The sequence below is a fragment of the Sciurus vulgaris genome, assembly GCF_902686455.1.
Source record: "Sciurus vulgaris genome assembly, chromosome: 7".
NCBI classification, from domain to species: Eukaryota; Metazoa; Chordata; class Mammalia; order Rodentia; family Sciuridae; genus Sciurus; species Sciurus vulgaris.
The window spans coordinates 115,052,537-115,074,528 of NC_136467.1; the positions used below are offsets into that span (position 1 = coordinate 115,052,537).

At 36.5% G+C, this 21,992-nt stretch overlaps 1 protein-coding gene across 4 annotated transcripts in view; it reads right to left on the reverse strand.

Annotated features, from left to right (window-relative positions):
* UBR2 (ubiquitin protein ligase E3 component n-recognin 2) overlaps positions 1-21,992 on the reverse strand; it is a 129,049-nt gene that overhangs the window by 323 nt on the left and 106,734 nt on the right. For all 4 annotated transcript variants that reach the window (XM_079147711.1, XM_079147710.1, XM_079147712.1 and 1 more), the window contains 13 exons: positions 21,811-21,889; positions 18,574-18,722; positions 18,127-18,182; positions 14,540-14,636; positions 14,231-14,298; positions 12,114-12,249; positions 11,301-11,391; positions 9,930-10,060; positions 8,445-8,553; positions 5,382-5,438; positions 3,700-3,777; positions 2,587-2,757; positions 1,177-1,278 (listed from right to left, as the gene is read on the reverse strand). In XM_079147711.1, the coding sequence (XP_079003837.1) occupies positions 1,177-1,278; positions 2,587-2,757; positions 3,700-3,777; positions 5,382-5,438; positions 8,445-8,553; positions 9,930-10,060; positions 11,301-11,391; positions 12,114-12,249; positions 14,231-14,298; positions 14,540-14,636; positions 18,127-18,182; positions 18,574-18,722; positions 21,811-21,889 (1,324 nt within the window). The remainder of the gene's footprint in view (positions 1-1,176; positions 1,279-2,586; positions 2,758-3,699; positions 3,778-5,381; positions 5,439-8,444; positions 8,554-9,929; positions 10,061-11,300; positions 11,392-12,113; positions 12,250-14,230; positions 14,299-14,539; positions 14,637-18,126; positions 18,183-18,573; positions 18,723-21,810; positions 21,890-21,992) is intronic.

The following is a 21,992-nucleotide window of genomic DNA, read 5'->3' on the forward strand; positions in this document are numbered from 1 at the left end:
TTTATGAAAGGTACAAGTTATTTTTGATCCTCAAATTTCTGTCCGGAATACGACTGTGGCTGTTAACAAACATATTTACTCTGAAGGCTTGCCAAGAGCAGTTGATGGGGGGTAAGGTGGGGGCACAGGTCTAGGTTGAGAAGCTAATATACTCACTGTCCATTTTGTGGGTAACATGTTAAAAGGAAGGTGGGGCAGAGGAGAGGGTGAAAGGAGAATTATAGTGGTAAAAATGCTCTTTCATTCAGAGTGCTCTTTTATTAGCAATCTCAGTATAGCAGCCAAATATGAATACCTGCCAGGTGTAATTTAATGCCTGCCACAAGTACAGGCTTTGGTGGCTTCCCACCTTGACCCAGGGCTCCAAGGCAGGTCCCTCTCCTTCCTGTTCAGAGTGCACCAATCCTTGCACTGATTAAGGACCCTCCTCCTAGGAGCCCATCTTCTTCAGAGCAGTGCGAGGAACGGTCACCAAGGAGCATTATGGGCTAACCCTGCACTTAAGCACTTGGGCCAGCTCTTCTAATTACCTTGCTTGGGTCTCCCGGCCTTCAACTGGATATTCAAGCCTAAATGGTCATATCTAGGTTAAAAACTTTACCTCCTATTGTCTGAAGAGATAATCGAGTTCTTTGATAGTGTTTGGTGAACTGCTAGCATTTTGCTAAATGATGTATTAAAAGTCACCAGAGTAGAAGTGATAAGCCTCATTTACATACTCTAATATCTTCTTCTGTATGTTCCAATCTTTGTTCCTCAGATTCTTACATAATAAGAGAAGCATGTCTTAGCAATTAAAATCTGTTCTTATATCACCTGGTGAACCCTTGGTCTCTCCTGCACACAGCTCCCCAAATCAGAACGGGCCATCCCTGTAGTGCTCTGATGCTGTGGATGCTATGTGGTAATTCAAATGGTGCTTTGGAGTGATAGACGAAATCCAATTACACTCTGTCCTCTTCTTTTCCTTTGTCTATCCTGATGTTTCTCATGGCATTCTCAAGGCTGAGAGAACACTAAACTAGGCAGCCAGGATGCCCTCCTTAGAAAGGACTTCACAGATGACACAGACATCTCTGCCAGAATCCAACCCTGTGGTCTGCAAGCTGACCTCACAGTGTTCGCCATGCACTGAAGGGCCCTGAGGCCCAGAGTTGTGTACCAAACCCCCCTTACCTGAGTCCCTGGTCAGTTTCCCCATAGTCATCCAGGTAAGGAGGAGAATAAAAACAGCCTTTGGTTTTGCCAGCTAAAAATAGCACCTGACATTCCCGTACTCTGTAGAGAAATCATTCATATGTTATACATTTATATGTTAGTAACCAAGGTCTGGATTCAGTTCCAAATGAACTGAATTGTCCAATTGTTAATAATTCAGCTCAATTCAACAAACATTTATTGAAACCTGTTATGTATAAGAAATTGAATTGTCAGGGCCCTGAGAGGATAATAAGATGATTAAGATGTGGATAAGGGCTGGGGATATAGCTCAGTTACAAGAACAAGGCCCTGGATTCAATCCCCAGCACTGGAGAAAAAAAAAAAAAAAAAAAAAAAAAAAAAAGATGTGGATAAAACCTAATCCCCAGAGGAGCCAAGACTCATGTCTCTTCTCTGCTTCAAACCCTGCAATGGCTTCCATCTCTTTCAGACATGTCACTGGGACACATCAAGCTGTGATTCTACTCTTGTACACAATTCTCCAGTGATACCAGTTTGCTTGTCTTGGAACATGGCAGGCATGTTCCACTTAGCACCGTGGACTAGCTACTCCCTGCCTAGATTTCTCCCCTTTTCTTTATGTCTTTACTCAAAAGTCACAGTCAGGGAGCTGTCCTCGGTCTGTTAGCTAAACTTCAACTCCCTAGCAGGCATTTCATTTGCTACTCTCTGCTTTATTTTTTCTTCCTAAGATATACCACTATCTGAATTCTTTATCTTCTCTTTCATTAGAAAATGAGATCTGGGAGGGAAAAATATTGGGGAGGGGGTGCTCAGGGTCAAATCCACGGCCTTGTGTATGCTAAGCACATGCTCTAGCACTGAACTAAACCAGGGTAGTGGTTTTGCTGACTGCTATATTTTCAGTGCCCACTACACAGTAGTCACTAAGTATTTTCTGTATGCTGTTGAATGAACAGAACCACATGTGCCAATTTATGATGCATGAGCAGAGGTAAAATCCAAAAGCTGTGGGCACGTAACAGAAGGAATAGTTTTGACTGAATTTGGGCAGAAAAACAGTTGCAAGTTTCATATCAGAGGGAAGCAGGAAGAAGGCAGAACAAAACCCTTAACAGGAGTGGTGGTGGGAGTGGGAATGGCAAGAGAAGAACCAAAACAGAGGTGGCAGGAATAGGAGACATGAGAGTCAGATCCTTATGTTCCTCAAACAAACAACAACGGTCTCAAAATTCTCTGCAAAGTCCTAATTTTTGTTTTTGTTGTTTACTCATGACTGGTAATCAATCACTCTACCACCCAATCACATCTCCAGTCCTGCAATGTCATAATTTCTTGTGAAATACCTCACAAAGCACATACAGAGGCAATCCAAAGCTAAACAAGCCCCCTGCAGGTCCTTACCTCAGGAAGATGCCCGCCCCAGAGCCGCAGGAGTAGGTGTGAGCCGTGCAGGCTCCTACGTCCTCCCCTTCCAGCTCAGTCTGGCAGCAGTAGCTCTGGGAGCACAGCAGAGTTCCACACACAAGGCACAGAGTTGGGGCTCTGCTCTTATCACCACCTGATTTGGGGCACCTCCATAGGACAAAAAAAAAAAAAAAAAAAAAAAAAAAAGTCATTGTTTTAAAAAAGATTGGTGAAAGAGAATAGTGAGAAAAGCCCACCCTGGAAAAATGTTTTATAATAACAAGTGCCAAAGATGCATCCTGTGATCCAGGTCAAATTATCCCTAGACTAGGGAATGGGGAACATCACACACACACACACACACGCGCACACACATCGTGTACAAGAAATACTCAAAAAATCCAACAATTGGAGAAAGGATAAATAAAATCACCAACAGGAGAAAATCATGTTATTATGCTATTGTCAAGTAACAAAATACTACAGAACAGAGAAAAGCAATGATTTCAAGTTCTATGCTACATGGATAAATCTTAGAAACAATGCCCAGTGATAAATGATGTGGAGTATATAGAGTACCATGCCATTTCAATAAAGCTTAAGACATCCAAAACAATAATGTATGCTGCTTAAGAATATACACCTACGGTTAACATCTAAGAAGCACAGAAATGTTTAACATGCAGTTTAGAACAATGGCTAGCTCTATCTACAGGGGAAAGAGGAGGAGGCAATGGAGAAAATATACCCAGGAACTTCAGCTGTCTAGGTAATGTTTAATTTCTTACATTATTGTACTCTTCAAGTTGCTTATATGTCTAATATTTCATAATATATTAAGAATTATGAGGGCTCTTATTACTTTAAAGTGCAATTATTATTTAGGTAATCTTTTGTGAATCAAATTTGCCCCCTACCATCCCTTATCCCATATCTTATTCTGAAACATGGTGGCAAATGATGCTTTTATAAATTAGGTGACATAAAGTATTGCTGATGTTAGGATTTTCTTACCCAAACAAAACAAAGAACAACAAAATCTTTCAAATTCTTTGTAGAAAGGTAAATATTTCCAGGTAGGGAATGCTATGTTCTAGTAAGAAAACTTACGAGAAATTGGATGCTTGATTAATGAGACTGCTGTAATCCTCTGGAAGGTCTATTAATTTGTTAGATTCTCTTGGATAGCTAAAACAAACAAATTTTAAAAATCAGTTAATATGAGGTCACATTAGAATGACAGTGTAACTCTTAGCTTAGTCAAGACTGAATCTGAGTGATCACATGTTACCATAGTGCTATAGGCCAGAATAAGAAACCAAAGACGTATTCATGACACAGTGTCTTAGGGTTCATATGTTTTACTTGAAGAGTTCAGAATAAATGGTCAGGATAGCAGCAATGGTACTTAGTATCTGCACCACTTAAGCAAAAAGGTAGCTGTAGAAAGGAGGAGAGGGGCAGATGAAGATATTAATTTTCAGTTTCTACTTAAACAACACAGTAATGGACAGCCCAATCACCAGTCTTAGGATATAAAAGGCAGGAGGGGTTTGCTTATTAGGGGTGATCTTAAGGTGGAATGAGTGGAACACAGGAGGCAATAGAAGAGCAGACACATTTTTTTTAAATTAGAGATACCAGGCCATGTTGATTCTGCGTCTCAAGTTTACTCTGAAAAAATTCAGATCCAAATCCAACGGGTATTTGTGGGCCCACTCCCAGTATGAGGAACTTCCATGTGCACACATACATGTCTGCCCAGCATGGGGACATGGTGTAGCTGTTCACTATTTTACCTACTGCAAAGACAAGGAGCGAACTTCAACTGAAAAGAAATTACTTTAGACAGTAGTTCTTAATCATACCAGAATCATCTGGTGGAGTTCTAGGGAAATACATAGGCTAGAACTCCAACTTGAGAGAAATTAGATTTGACAGGTAGTGGTTTCCATATTTTTAAAAAAGTTCCAAGGTTATTCTGATGTGTATACCTCAAGTTAAGAACTACTGTTCTATATATTAAGAGTTTCCTGACTGCAAGGTTGAACCATATTTCTGACTTATGAAACCTGGATTTTCATATGGTTTCACTGCAAATTTCCATATGGTAATCATTTTTGGATGTGTAGGAACAAATGAATACAAGTAATACTCTTCTCCTCGCTTTTTATTTTTATGGATGATGGATTAAGCAGAACAAAGGAAATATTAACAGATGAAACACCTGGCATAAGTGCAGAAGCATACTTTAATACAAAATCAGAACAGAACTAATGCAAAAAGGAAATTAAAAATAAAAATAGCCATGATTTGAGAGTTATTGAAGGTGGATGGCAAGCATGTGGAGTCTCATTATACTATTCTTTTTATTTCCTTTTTAATTTTTGATAGGTAAATGTTTACCTTGAAGTTAAAATTTCCCAAGTCTTTTTTTCCTTCAGTGTATCATTCTTTATGCTTTCAGATAGTTTAAAATTTTCCATAATAAAAGATAACACAAAAGAAAGCTAAGAAGAACCTAGAAGAGGACCTACATTTTTAAACTAATATTCCAAAATATAGTAATTTTGCTATCTTCTTTCTCTACCTAGAATAATAAGTACATTTGTTCTTATTTCCACATTTATAAAACTCTCATCATTAGATTCAGAAGGAAATATGAAGGCAAGATACCCTACTTCTTAGAATCACTAAAGTCATGGGAAGTCAGTTTTGAAAGAATATAACACATCCTGTGTGTCCTCCCTACCACCCACCCTTAGTCAAGTCTTTGGTCATCTTTAACTTACCTTATTGCATCTCTTTCACCTTCTAGATATCTTTTAACTTCACTGTTATGACACCAACTTTAATGTAAACAGGAAAAAACAAAACGAAAAAATTTTTTGAAGGGTTAGAACTAGAATTTTTCCCTTTCTATAACCAATAAAAGGAAAATTATCTTTACTTAATATATTTATTTCATCGAAAGAAGGTTAGAATAAGATATATTCCATGCTTGTATAATTATATCATAATGGATTCTACTGTCACATATAATTAAAGAACCAATAAAAAAAACTGCAATAAAAAAAGAAGCCTAGAGAAATACCACATTTTGCCTGCAATGTTTTAAGATTAGAAGAATATTTTCTAAAAGCAAGAATGCTTAATGTATTGAAATTTGCACTATATACTTTTTTGTTTTTGTTTGGTGGTGCTGGGGACCAAACTCATGGCTTGCCCATGCTAGGCAAGTACTTTACCACTGACCTACATTTCCAGCCCCTTGCACTATGTACTTTTTTACTAATTTGAACACTCTGGAAAAACCAGTTTAAATTAATAACAAAATCATATTATCTGAATCTAGAAGACCTACATTAAACATTTTTTTTTAAAATTGTTGGTAGACCTTTTATTTTATTCATTTATTTATATGTGGTGCTGAGAATTGAACCCAGTGCCTCACACATGCCAGGCAAGCGCTCTACCACTGAGCCACAACCCCAGCCCTACATTAAACATTTTATATTATAATAAAACATATATAAGATTAAAAATAAGATTTATACACATATACATACATAGCTTCATCCCCCAGACCTCCTTCTTCTTCTTTTTCTTTTTTTTTTTTTTTGAGATAGAAACTTGCTAATTTGCCAAGGCTGGCCTTGAACTTCCAATAACCATTTAAAAATGTACCAGTTCTGTGGCATTAAGCACATTTACACCATTGTGCAACCACCTTCTACCTCAAAAACTTGTTCATCTTTCCCAAATCAAACTCTACCCATTAAACACTAACTCCTCTCTCCCTTAAGCTCTTAGAAACCCTCATTTTACTGACATGAATTTGACTATTCTAAGTACCTTTAAAATGGAATCATACTGGATTTGTCCTTTGGTGACTGGCTTAGTTCACTTAGCATAGTGTCCTCTAGGTTCAACCATAACATTCCACTGTGTATGCGTGTCCACCACATTTTGTTTATCTATTCATCTGTTGATGAACATCTGGGTTGTTTCTACTTTTTGGCTATGATGAATAATGCTGTTATGAACATGGGTATGAAAGTACTTATTTGAGTGCCTGATTTCAACTCTTCTGCAATAAATGCCTATGAGTGAAATTGCTGGATGGTAGGCAATCTTGTTTAACTTTCTAAAGAATTTTCATATTGCTTTCCATAGTGGTCCTATCATTTTCTGTTCCCACCAGTAATGCACAAGGATCCCAATTTTTCCACATCCTTGCCAACACTTATTTTCTCTTCATAAAAAATAAAATAAAATAAAATAAGATAAAAAGCACTATTCTAATGGGCTTTATATAAAGTAGCATTTTACTGTGCTCTTTTTTTTGGTACCAGGGATTGAACTCAAGGGCACTCAATCACTGAGCCACATCCCCAGCCCTTTTTTGTATTTTATTTAGAGACAGGGTTTCACTGAGTTGCTTAGTGCCTTGTTGCTGAGGCAAGCTCTGAACTCGTCATCCTCCTGCCTCAGCCTCCTAAGCTGCTAGGATTGCAGGCATGCACGAGTACTGGGCTCTTATTGTGCTCTTTTTTTTTTTTTTTTTTTGCGGTGCTGGGGATTGAACCCAGGGCCTTGTGCATGCGAGGCAAGCACTCTACCAACTGAACTATATCCCCAGCCCTCTTATTGTGCTCTTGATTTGCATTTTCAAATGACACTGAGTATCTTTTCATATGCTTATTGACCACTTGTATATCTGATTTGGAAAAATGCCTAATTAAGTTCTTTGCCCATTTAAAAAAATGAATTATTCTTTTTAAAAACTGTTCAATTATAGGAGTTCTGGCTATTCATTCTTATCAGATTTATGATTTACACATTTTGTGGGTAGAATAGCCATGTATCTTAATTCAGTCACTAACTTCACAGGACTGATAGGTCAATTCCTCTAGACTTCAATGTTCTCAAATGTGAAGTGAGAATATAGGACTAGAAGATAATCCTTAATGTTTCTTTCAGCTTTAAAAATCTATGGAATAGATCCTTAACAAGTAAATTGACATAATGAAATAAGCATTTCAAGCTGGTTTGTGCACATTTGTGATCCCAGGGCCTGAGAGGCTGAGGCAGGAGGATCAAAAGTCTAAGGGAAGTCTCAGCAACTCAATGAGACCCTGTCTCAAAATAAAAAAGGACCCCAGTGGCAAAGTACTCCTGGGTTCAATCCCCATTTTAGGGAAGGGGGAAAAAAAAAAAAAAAAAAAAAAAAAAAAAAAAAAAAGCATTCCTACCATGATTCCCTTTCCATGCAAGGGAATCTGCTTATGCTTATTCATTAGCCTGGCAAAAACCTTACCTAAAATTCAAATACTTGGCTAAAAAGAACTAATTCTTGGGCTGGGGTTGTGGCTCAGTGGTAGTGTGCTCACCTAGGGCATGTGAGGCCCTGGGTTCAGTTCTTAGCACCACATAAAAATAAAAAAAGGTATTGTGTCCACCTACAACTAAAAATATATATATTAAAAAAAAAAAAAAAAGAAAAAAAAAAAGAATTTTGCTCCCACAATCCCATTCATGAAAAAATAAAAATTTAAAAAATTAAAAATAAAAAGTACTAATTCTATAGTATGATTTTTATGTGTTAAATTTAAAAAAAAAATTTTTTAGATGTTGATGGACCTTTATTTTATTCATTTATTTATATGCCGTACTTGCTGAGAGTGGAACCCAGTGCCTCACACATACTAGGCAAGTACTCTACCACTGAGCCACAACCCGAACCCCTCTGTGTTGAATTTTACTGACTCACTATTTGAGAATTTTGCCATGTATGTAAAAATTAGTTTCATGAAACTATTCAATATAATGAAGAAAATATGTATAATCATTACCTTTCAATCAGTGAATTCATTATCTCACTATTTTCTTGAAAAAGGCAAATGAGGTTGGTTGGTAGAGAAAGGTAGTTACATAAATGTTCAAAATGGCTTGCTCCAGAAACTGCAAAAAGAGAAGAAAGGAGTAACGCATAAAACAACATCCTGCATGGGAAAAAGCAAAAGCAGTTTTTTTGTTTTTTTTTTTCCTGCAGTTCTGGGGATTGAACTCTACCAACTATCCCCAGTCCAGCAATAGCACAGTTTTAAATAAGAAACTTTTTTAGTAAAATCTGAGCATTCATATTTGTTAGGAATAGAACTGGTAGGAAGTTAACAGAATGGCATATGGACAAGATCCATGGAAAATGATGCAACGAACAGTGGAATCAGGTGACTCCTACAAAATACTGGTCACAATTTCCTGGTGCAGCAGCTTTACAAAACATTTGGAAAACGTGCACCCGCACAGTCTACTTCAGAGTGTTATTGTAAACATTAAATGAAAACAATAACGTACAGGTGTTCTGGAAAAGTTTGTAGCAGTAGAGAAATGTAAAATGATATTATATAGATGCTAACAAATGTATGGGGTGGGTAGGGAAGAAGAGAAGTTCACTGGATTAGACAAAGGGAATGAAGGGAAAGGAGTGGGAATGGGAAAGGAAAGACAGAAAATAAATGGGACATAACTTTCCCATGCTTATAGATGAATATGACCAATGTAACTCCACATCATGTTCAACCACAAGAATAGAATCCTATTAGAATAAGTTATACTCCATGTATGTATAATATGTCAAAATACATTTTACCATTGTGTACACCTAAAAAGAATTAAAAAATTAGAAACAAATTTTAAAATAAAGTGATTTTATCATGAGAGATGACTTTAAAGACTAACTCTAATCACTAAATATTTTGAACTATTCTAAATGGTGCCTGGGCAACTAAAAGAAAGGAGATGCCAATCAAAAAACTTTTAGACAATTACATGCAGGTGTCCTATGACCAGTACCAGGCACTGTCAGACCACAAAGAGTTACATGAACCCTTATACTACTTTCATGAAATAAATTAAAAGAGAACACAGAAAACAACTATGAAAGTACAACTCAACTCCCACCTTAAAATGGGATTTATGTGCATTTATGGTACTCTGAATTTAATGCCATACATTTCAAATTAAAAGTCACACAATTTTTTTTCACTTTCTAAAATCTAAGTAACAGTTTTGAGTCACAATTTTCAACACTTAAAAGCAAAACTATGATCTTTATGGGAGTGCTCTACAGATGCAAAAAACATTTACACAGAAGTTTAAAAGTACGTTTACTGAGATTCAAATAAAAAGCAGACAAAACACAAATATGCTTTTATTCTATAAACATATAGTTTCAGTTAATCAGCTATGGTTAAACTTTTATTCAATTTTCATAAAGCTGAATAAAGTCAGCTTTATTCTACACTTCCTACATTTGAAAAGAAACAGGACATTACCTTGAATGTCGGGTGGGGATGGAACTCCATTTAGGTAATGAAAAAACAATGCAGAGCACTTCAGGAAAGGCATGATTCCAGCTCTGATGCTCTTCCACAGATGCCAGCCAGAGGGTATTTCTTTCAAGGCACTGCAACAGAAAATGAATATTAGAAAATCTAGTAAGAAAAGATCATTCTAGTTAAAGCACTGTGTGAAAATAGAACACATATGCTTAGGAGTAGCTTAACAGGTTAGTAGTAACCTTGACTATAACGGGATATCAATTAGTTATGTAGCTTCCAACATTGGTATGAAAATTTACAGAAGTAATATAGTCACATAAAGAAAAAATTTGGAAACTGAAAAACCATCAACTATTCCAGCATCTTATACCAGTAGGTATTATGTTTGGCAAACTATTTTCATACTAATTTGTCTTATACCGTTGTAAATATAACATGAAATTTTAGATTAACACCCTTTCCAGAACATTACTTGCCATAATTTTAATACACTGATAATATTTTGAAACATGTTAACCATAACCTACACCAAACTATTCTTCCATATGCAAACACTTAGATTATTTTCAATTCTTGGCTAATGTAAATAATATTAGAATGTACATTTTTATATACTTATAGGTTTTTCTATGTTGGATTATTTTGTTATTGTAGATTCTCAGAAATGAGACACTATAGTCAAAAAAGAAACATTTTATAGGTTCTTGACATACACAGTTAAAAGCTAAGTGAAACTGTTGTACCAAATCACAGTAACTCCAACATCATGTAATGTCCTAATAATTTCACATTATTCCTGCCATTGCTGAATATTACTTTAAAAGACACACCATGCCAATTTAATTTGCATTTAAATTTCCATATGTTTTAGAAAAGCACCTTTCCAAAGTACATGTATCCAGAAGATTGTGTCAGATCCTCTGAGCAAATGAAGGGCTCCACAGACAAATAAATGTGGGAAAGCACTACATATTATTATCCTTTTCTAATGAATTTTCAATTATGCCAAGTATATCAATAGTACTACAGGTTACTCCTGGCTTTCTTCTTCTCTTTTTTTTTTTTTTTTTGTGGTTATGCTGACTGAAATCAGGAGTGCTCTATCACTAAATTATACACCCCCATCCATTTTTATCTTGAGACAAGATTTTACTACACTGCTGAGGCTGACCTTGAATTTGTAGTCCTCCTGCCTAAGGCTCCTGAGTCACTGGATTTACAGGTATATGGCCCTACAACGGACTGTATCATCTTTTGTTAAATATGTCAACAGATGTAATTTCCCTTAATTAACAAATGAATTCCTTTCTCATGCTGACTATTAATATTTAGAGAAATGTCAATCACATAAGATTATAATCTCACCTTCCTGTATGCTGGTGAAGGGTTTTATACAAAGCAAGAACTGCTAATTCTTCTTCACCAGTGGGATTTTCTTGATCCATGCCATTGTCTTCTGAAAGATAAGGAAATACTAGTACTCTAAATTTTCCTATTGTGTTGTCAAAAGGAGTGATGACCACATAGATTAAGCACTTAAATATATTTATACACTCACAAACAACATGAAGTATTCTCACAGACTACACAGAATTTTAATTGTTCAAAGTGTGAGCACACTTCTGATCTCCACCAGATCAAAAAGACAGTTGACATGATAAGGGTAAAATCAGCTAAATGTATCACCTTCAAAGGTATGAAAACCAGAAAATTTCAATGTAAAACATGAACAGTCATCTCACAGGGGCATTAACAAAACATGCAAGTTAAAAATATGAGCATTCTAAACAAAATTCTAAGGGGCTTCACTATTTTGCTACTCATATATTAGTAAACTTGTGAAATCAAACAAAAGTGAAAACATTTACATTGCTAGGGGATTTTAAAAGGAGAAAGAAAATTTTCAAAACTTTTTACATGAGAATAAACAGAAAAAACAAAGTCTAATTTTAATTTATATATTCTTACCCAAATATATTTTCCTCTAATACTTAAAAATTTTTTTTCTTAAAGTTATAGATGGACCCAATACCTTTATTTTATTTATTTATTTTTACGTGGTGCTCAGAGCCTCATACATGCTAGGCAAGTGCTCTACCACTGAGCCACAACCCCAGACCTCCTCTAATAGTTTTTAAACAGAGAAAACTCGGGAAGCTGACAAAAAGGTAGAGTTACCTGTACATGAGGTAAGTAAGATCTGTATGATGTGTGCCATAGTAACCAGATGAAAAATGTGGAGGTCTCCAGTGCTGAGGCTGACCCCTGAAAAATCCTGACACTGCAAGGCAGGGAAAGCAAGCACCAAGCCCACCTAGACACCAATAAAAAACATCAGTCAGTGCCTTTCCTCACAGCTAAACCATTTTCTTACCATGATCTCTTCTAGCTTAGGCCCTTTAAGAAATCTATTTTTTGGGCAGGGGCGGGAGCAGGGGTTATTGGGAATTAAACCTGGAGGCATTTTTACCACTGAGTTACAGCCCAGCCCCTTTTAAAAAAATTTAAGACAGGGTCTCGCTAAATTGCTTAGGTTATCACTAAATTGTTGAGGTTGGCTTCAATTTTGCAATCCTTCTACCTCAGCCTCCCAAGCCACTGGGATTACAGGTGTGTGCCACTGTGCTCAGTGAAATTTGTTCTGAAATGGTACACACATCAGAAAATTAAGTAGGATCAGCTAAATGAAATGACTCATAGGAGCCTTGATGGAAATTCTTTCATTTATCCATTGGGTTCCCTATGCAAAGCTGCTTATTGATTGGCTGATTTTTATTTTTATTTTTTGTACCAGGTATTGAACTCAGGGGCATTCAACCACTGAGCCACATCCCCAGTCCTTTTTCATATTTTATTTAGAGACAGGGTCTCACTAAGTTGCTTAGGGCCTTGCTAAGTTGCTGAGGCTGGCTTTGATCCTCCTGCTTCAGCCTCCTGAAATGCTGGGATTACAGGTGTGTGCCACCATGCCCAGTACAAAAAGCTTATTATTAATGAAAATAAAACATGAAATTTTTCCAGGGAGTGAACTATGGAAAAAGTATGGGCTTTGGCCCCCCACAAAAAAAGATCTACATATAAATAATAGGTATTTTTCTTTCTTTTAAAAAATTTTTAATAATATTTTTATTGAAACCCATATATTCAAAATAGTACCATTTCAACAAGGGATATTATTAAGATGTTTTTACTGTCGTACATGACAGCAGAAAGCATTTTGATTCATTGTACACAAATGGAGTACAACATTTCATTTCTCTGGTTGTACACAATGTAGAGTCACACCACACGTGACATGGGGTAATGATGTTTGTCTCATTCCACCATCTTTCCTTCCACTTGCCCCCTCCCTCCCCTCATTTCCCTCTACACAATCCAAAGTTCCTTCATTCTTCCCTTACCTGCCTGTCCCCTCAATATTTTTCTTAGGAGCTTTTAGACAAGTTAACATCTCTGAGCATCGGTTTTTCTACTGGTAAACTTGAGATAAGATATAGAAATTTAGAATACATCACTAGTAGGGATATAAGGACAAATTTGATGTATATGAAAGCAGCAGGCAGGTACACAATGTTAGCTCCCTGCGGCTGGTATGGTGCTGCCAACAGTGATGGTTTTGCAGTAGCAGTGGAAGAAATAACAATAGCTAATATTTTAGGCATACATTTCTTAAAACTCTTTATATAGATTAACCCATGAAGTTCTAAAACGATGAGTCTAGAGATTAAGGGGATAACACTTGGGCTGCCGTATGTGACAGTGCACTCTGTAGCCTGTGCAAGGAGACCCAGCTGAGGTGGAGCTGCAATTTGGCCACCTATTGCTTGGCCAGCTGTGTGTCCTGGAACCACACTGCACTTGCTCAGTAGACATCCCTCTCCCTGAATCATAAAAAGGGGCTGTCTGTCAATAAGTAGTGAAGCCACAGGATTTTATCTGCTCAGATTTTCTAAAATGCTCAAAAACACTACATGAACCAGCAGTGGCCTAAGCCCACAGGCTGCTGCTGTTATTTTTACCTCTTTATTATATGTAAAAAGCCCAGAGAGGCTAAATTACTGACTTTAGCCACAAAGCAAAATAAAAGAAGGAGGATATCTAGATACCTAGATCAAGTCTGTTGAGTAGATTCCTGAATATTTTCCAAGGTTCCTCATAAAAAAATTACATAGAGAAGTGTAAGAATAATAGCATATGGTAGATAATACCTTCTCTATGCCTCTACACTACTCAGGTTTGGACCTAAGGTAAAATTAACAATAAAGAGGACATCAAACAAACTGTAAAATACCCACCAATAAATGAAACATGTCGATATCTAATATGCATGGAAGGTCTTCATAGCTATCATTAGGCACCAATGCTACAAGATTTAAAGAAAAATACATCAGCACATTTCATATGCCAACATTAGTTAAAAGGCATAAAATATAGTTTAAATTCATCTTTTTGCAAGTTATATATGAATTTATAAGCTAGAGCTTATATTTAAGAAAAATGGTACCACCAATTATTTCATTTGTAACTGAGAAGTTATACAGCTGAAAACAAAATTTCAGATGGGACATTTCCATAGCATTAATTTCAAACATATTAATACTTACATGCAAAAAGTTTACAAAAGTGTCCCTGTACCACTGCAAGTGATGCCACTGTCCAATGTGCTGCTGCAAATCTTGTTAGTGACCTGAGACAGTCATCCTGAAATAAAGAAATTGACATAATTATCAAAGAAGTCAACAAGTGATTTGTTCTCTTTTAGAAATGCTAATTCAAAGCCCAGCTGCATACAAAATGACATTTCTATATATAGTATGGAAATGAAATTATGACATCTTAATTTATTTCTGTAGTTTATTCTTTGTTGTACTGGGGACGAACACAGGGCCTCACACATGCTAAGCAATTGCTCTACCACTGAGCTAAATCCCTAGCCCTTTTCTAAAAAAAATGTGAGACAGGGTTTTGCTAAGTTGCTCAAGCTGGTTTCCAACTTGTGATCCTCCTCCCTCAGCTTCCTGTAAAGTTGGGATGATAGGCATGTGATACCCAGCCCTTTCTATTCTATTTTGAGATGGGTTCTGGCTAAGTTGTTGAGGCTGGCCTCCAACTTTTGATCCTCCTGCCTCAAGTTTTCTGAGCAGGTGGGATTACAGGTGTATGTCACCACAACTAGTTCATGACATCTTTAACGACATGTCTTTAACAGAATGAACAATATGAACAGTATGGAAAATATCTAATTATATCCTCAATAAACAAAAGTCATCTCCTTGCTGGGTGTGGTAGTGCACTTTGTAATCACAGCAGCTGGGGAAGCTGAGGTCTTTGGCAATTTAGTGAGACCCTGTCTTAAAATATAAAAAGGGCTGGAGATATTGCTCAGGAGTTAAGCGCTCCAGGGTTTAATCCCTGGTATCAAAAAAGGAGTCATCTCCATGCCACCATGTTTCTAGTTCTCTCTGGAAAAGAATACGTGGTACATGTGTCAATAGCCAGCCAGCAACGAACAATCCCAAAAAGCTGATGCAATATTTCTTCATGTTTATTCTAGAGATACTCCAAGTAAAAGGATACTCCAAGTTATCCTGAAGTATAGGAAATACTTCAACTATTGGGGAAACTGTACAAGATGGAACCAGGGTGTAGACAGTCATAAAAAAACTTTTTTTAAGACTAAGTAGCAAGAATGAGAAAACACTTCATTGAAAGTGAAAAATACAACAGGAACAAAACTACAGGAAAATAATAATCAAGTATAAATATGTTAATGAAAAAATATGGACAGGTGTTTAAGTTGATGCTCTTTTTCTTCTTACTTATCCTCTATTTTCCAAATTTTCTGTACTGTTTGGTCAATAAACACTGAAATGAAACTCACTCCTGCTCACAGAAGCTTAAAGCCTTGCAGGCGGGAAAAGGAAGAGGTGGGAGGGGACAAATGAAGGTGGTAGTTGTCTGCGAAAAGAGATACTTAATTTGTAGTATATGGCTCTGAGAGGTGTTCCAGGAAACATAAAGCTTGAAGAGCATCTTAAAGAGTTCTCAGAAGTCTGCTTAAGGCACTCTAGACACCCTACACGTTAAAATAAAAAAATACCTTAGTCAACAATGATGTGATAGTCATATCGTATCAATCATATCTCACTAGTAAAAACTGATGTGGGGCTGGGATACAGCACTTGCCTAGCACCTATGAGGCACTGGGTTTGATCCTCAGACTGCACAGAAATAAGTAAATCAAATAAAAGTATTACATAAAGACTGAAGTGAACTGCTCATTTTGCTGATTTACTATAAAGATACAATTCATACTCTATTCCTAGACATTCTAATTAATAAGTCTGAAGGGGCCCAGCTTTCTGTATTTTAAAAAAACTCGAGAGAGGGCTTTAATGCCCAACACCAACAGAGAACCTCTAATGCAAAATTTATATTCCTGAAACCTTAAAAAAGGTTTCTGAGACTCTAGGTGTTCATAATGAAAACAAAGCCATCAAACTAAACGGATGATGACTGACAACTGTATTTTCTATGTTGATTTTTGTTTCTTCGTGAGGTCCTTACATCAGTGGTCCTTAATACTGGCTCCTGGGAAACTTAAAAAAAATGTTCATGGTTGGGGTACATCTCCAGAGACTCATTTAAGTGACCTATGATAGGGCGTGGGTGTTTCTCAAAACTTCCCACGTGATTTGAAATGAATAAAACTGGATGATTTTGCTCTCAGAGCCACTTTAATGATTATAAGCTTGAACAAGTAGTGTATAACACTATCAGACACTAGCTACAGAATAAATATTAGCAAGCCATGATTGTATACCCCCTTCCTCATTTTATTTGTACTCAGTTCAACATGAATTTGTACTTACTTACATGTAATTTATTTACTTATGAAAATGGCCAAATGCGGTAGAGAGTATGTTCTGTTATTTCCAATTACAGCATTAAAAGCCTCGAGAATAAGCACTCTGGTTTTTAATTCACTTTATCTTTTCAAGTGCTTAATTAAGCAACAGGTCCAGATGAAAAGAGAGTTACAGTTACTTTTAGAAATTCATTTTTATTTCCAGAAAAATCAAGGAAAGTTAAATAATGGGCTGGGGATGTGACTCAGTGGTAGAATACTTGCCTGGCATGCTGGAGGCCGCGAGTTTGCTACCCAACAACACACACACACACACACACACACACACAAGTGTGAACATTACTTTTTTTGATACTCTTACCAAAAAATAAGGATTTTACCCTGAAATGGTTAAAAAAACTTTCAGGTTTGTGTTTTAAAAGAAGCAGAACCAGAACCATCTACTTTCCACTTCATTCTTTTTTTTTTTTTTTTTTTTTTTTTTTTTTAGACTTTATTAAATTTATTTGTAAGCTTTTAAGGGGTAGACAGGCATTTTCTCCCCACTTCCACATTTGCTGCTAAACTGTTGCAGATCACAATCCAAGAGCAAGTTGCTAATACCATTACAAAAGCAGGCAGTAGTGGGAGTCCTTGCACTTTTAAAATACACAGCTGAGGAGGGATTGGAAACGTGTCCACAGAGTGTCCTCAAAATGTGAGCCCTTCCACAGTAGTATAAGCTCATCCTAACTACCCTCCTTTTTCTGGAAGCTCTCATTTTGGTCAGTGGGTAGTGCCATGTTTCATTTGTTTCAACTCTGTAAGATTGAAGTCTCTGGTGTCGTTTTTATTCTTTTCATGTGTCGCCCACTCCTCTGCAAGCTGTTCTTCTTAAACCTATGTTTCAGTTCTGTATATCAATGCCTTTTTAAAAATTTTTACTGTAATAATAAAACCGTTACTTATAAAATCATGCATATTTAAGTCTATATTTTTCAAACCATTTACTTATCAGATCCATTTAAAGAGACTGTTATGTTGTTTTGCCTTCTTTCCCAAATCCTCACTCCCATAGAACAGTTAATTTCCATTTTAAAAAGGGTTGGCTTTGTAGACATTTTTCACATTATTTTGGTGCTCCAAAGCTAAAACCTGAATTTAGGGAATGGATGCCACAAGCTCATCTATCTGGACCTTTCCGGCTGCACCCAGGTTTGTCCTTCAGTCTTCTCTTTCCAGCAGCAGGCAAGGACGTCCTCCGGGGCACGAGCTGTATTCAGCCCTCATGTTATACTAATGCCCACTTCATTCTTTTATGAATTGAATAAACTGAGAACTTACCAGTCTGCATGGCAAAGGACCGAACAATGGTTTATCTTCATCACTCAGAATTCTTTCTGCAGATTAAAAAAGATAATTTTGCTACGCATATTTTATTATCATCTTTTAAGAAGTGAAAAACCAATCCTTTCTATAGAAAGCACAATACTGTCAGATTTTGGAATCTTTAAGTCATGTCACATGAATTAACCTCAGATGAAAAGTAAAGTCATATTCCCTCAACTGATAAGATACTATTACTGCCACCAAAACCAATTCTCTGTTGCTGTGGTTAATTTATAAACTGTCAAATCAGCATTGTGTCAGTATACTACATTTCCTGCTTAAGTCTATTATTTCTTTATATAGTTGTCCAATTTAAATACCTCATTTAAAACGAGGACTCTACACAGAATTCCTATGAATGTATGCTTACGACTTTAAGAGAAACGACTATCAGTCTCTTACCTATGCTCTGGATGGTGTACGCACAACTACCCCAACACATTATGGGCACCCGGGGATCCTCTTCATTGGGATGAACCTTTAGTCCCACCTTATAAGTAGCAGTTCCAAATGTTGTTAGCATTTCTTTTATGCTCTCAGAATAAGGGTTCCTGAAATGGACATATACAGGAGTAGTTAAAATGTCATACACATCAATAAAAATAATTGTTTTCTTTTTCTCTTTCTTTTCTATTTTTTGTAACAAGGATTTTGAACCCAAAGGTACCTTGCCACTGAGCTACATGCCATCTCTTTTTAATTTTTTATTTTGACACAGGTCTTGCTAAATTGCCCAGGCTGGCCTTCAACTTGTGATCCTCCTGCCTCAATGTCCGGAGTTGCTGAGGTGACGTGTGTGCCACTGTGCCCAGTAAAACAGTTCAGTTTCTTTCTTTTTAGTTATACATGACAGTAGAATGTATTTTGACATAGTACACATACATGGAATATAACTGCTCATTCTTGTGGCTGTACATGATGTGGAGTTTCACTGGTTGTGTATTCATATATGAACAGAGGAAAGTTATGTCCAATTCATTCTACTGTCTTTTCTATTTCCATTCCCCAACAGTTCAGTTTCTTAACAGTTCTTTCCTATATTGGAAATGAACCACTTAACATGTATTTAGAGATAGTTATATGTAAAGGGATAATCAGAGACAGCAAACTGTCCCATTGTCCCTGCCTGAGAATTCTGCTCTTTGGGTTAGCAGGTGGGAGGCATAAGGTTGCAATCAGGGCAATAGACAAAAGTCTACAAAATGAACTATGGGGCCCTTAACACTTTCTCTTCCTCATTTGGACAAAATCAGCAATGCATATCCACTACCAAAGACTGGTTTTTCCAGTGAAGAATTCTCAGGGGCAGGTTGTTCTACACAAGTGAGACTAGTGGTGGCTTGAGCACCTTGCTGTGAGGCTCACAAGTCACCTGTCCACCAGGTATACAATGACCTTCTTAGTGCCAAGGACCAACCAACATTTAAATAAAACATCAAAGAGATAAATCAAAACAAACAAGCAGGAGAAAAAAAAAAAAAAAGAAAGAAAAGAAATCAGGGAAAACAGAGACAAGTTAAAAGAAAATTAGCTAGGCAGGGTGGTGCGTGCCTGTAATTCCAGTGGCTTGGGAGGCTGAGGCAAGAGGGTGGAGTTCAAGGTCAGCCTCAGCAACTTAGCAAGGTTCCAAGTAACTCAGCAAGACCCTGTCTCTAAATAAAATATAAAAAGGGCTGGGGATGTAGTTCAGTGGTTGAGTGCCCCTGGGTTCAATCCCTGGTACCACAAAAACGAACACACAAACAAATAAATACATAAAATAAATTAGAGGATTAGTCCAATAAGGATACCGGTGAGCTATTAGTAATACTATTCAAAGAATAGAAAATGAAAGAGGAGAAACTTATCTAAGAAAGCACAAAACAACCATTTAAAAAACCTCTCAGAAAAGGACACAAATCTGCAGATTCATAAGGCTTACTGAAAACAGCCAAATGAATGAAAAAAGATTCATATAACAAGACATATCAGAGAAATTTCAGAACACTGGGGATAGAAGATCCCAATTGTTTCCATAAGTAATAAAGTTGGTAATAGGAATCAAAATGGCACTAACTTTTCATTGGATCCTAGAAGTTAGGAAAACAATTCCTTCAAAATCTAGATGAAAAATTACTTCTAACCTAGATTTTTTAAAAATCTTTTTTTTTTTTTTTTTTTTTTTAGTTGTAGGTGAACACAATACTTTTATTTTTATGTAGTGCTGGGGATCAAACCCAGGGCCTCACCCACACTAGACGAGAGCTCTACCACTGAGCCACAACCCCAACCCCCTGACCTAGATTTCTACACCAAAATTATCAACCAAGCCTACGGATATAATAAACATTATTTCAGACATGAAAATTTAACATCTAGGTATCCTTTCTTGGGATTTTAAGGATGTATCAGTACAAAAGACGGAATGAGCTAGGAAAGATGAGATACATGATTTAGAAAGCAAGAGGGGCATGGTCAAGGAAAAGCTCCAGATGGTAGGGTATAGGAGGGCAGAGGCTGTGAGAGGAGGCTCCAGGACAGGTAGTCTGAAGGTTTGAGCACTCAGAAACAAAACTGCTAGGCTTCTGACAGACCAACTGTACCATTCAGAAACAAAACAAAACAAAAACCCCTAGAAATATATACAGAGAAAATCAAGTACAATAAAAGGTAATTAATTATTAACTATAGGAAAGACAAAAAGAAAATACAATATACAACTTACATCAGAAGAAACAGTTCTAAAAACTGACAATTGATTTAACCAAATATGTGATATAATTTACCAGTCAACAGAAAGATAATGGTGAATTAGAAATATGGAGGTAAATATTAGAAAAGATAAATAAAATGACAGAACTGGGGGTAGAGAGCGAGCATGGGAGATAGAGGACTAATGCTTTTCTCCTATTAAAGTCTTCTAGTTCTCTATTGATTCCAGGTAGTTTTACATGCAAGTCACCTTACCCTTATAATAACTATGAGTTATTCTTACTTTACAGATGAGGGAAATGAGGTTCAGAAAGGTTAAGCAATTTGCTTAAAGCTGCACAGTTAACAAGCAGTGGTGCTGGGAACTGAACCAAGTAGTCTATTTTCAAAATCTATACACTTTGTAATTAATTGGCTATGAGGTAAAGCAGGATTGAAAATACTCTGATTTTGATTCTGGGTTACTAAGAGTTTTGTGGGTCCATATTAGAAACATGGAAGTCAGAAGAAACAGGGTTTGGTGGGAAAACTGAGTAGTTTGGAGTTACATGTCCTGATGAGATATCAAGGAGCATCAGAGGGGCTGGGGTTGTAGCTCAGTGGTAGAGTACTTTTTTGGCATGTGTGAGGCACTGGGTTAGATTCTCAGCACCACATAAAACAAACAAATAAATAAAAGGAGCATCAGAGACAGAAATTGCAGGAGGTTGGTAATGCAAAATAGGAGAGATTGGTAGGAGTCAAACATGCCACATGGTCCACATGGTTTAGATTTTTTTTCAATATACTGAAATAAATACCATCATGGAATGCTTAAATTTCAGAATTCAAGATCAATTTCAATATCCTATAATATTTGCTTTCTAGTTTGCCAAATTATATTCCTATTAACTGCTGACTTAATTTCAAATGGACCAAACATAAAAGAAGAAAAATAATGATACTCACTTAGGATGAAAATTAGGCCTGAACCCATCAGGGAGCTGTAATTTATCCATATTTTCTGAATTCTTTGAAGAGGCAGTATCTACGGAAACAGGCATTTTATACCATTATTCAATAGTTCACAATAATTCTGTATGTTTCAGTCATGTAGGAAAAAAAAAAAAAAAAAAAACAAAAAAAAACAA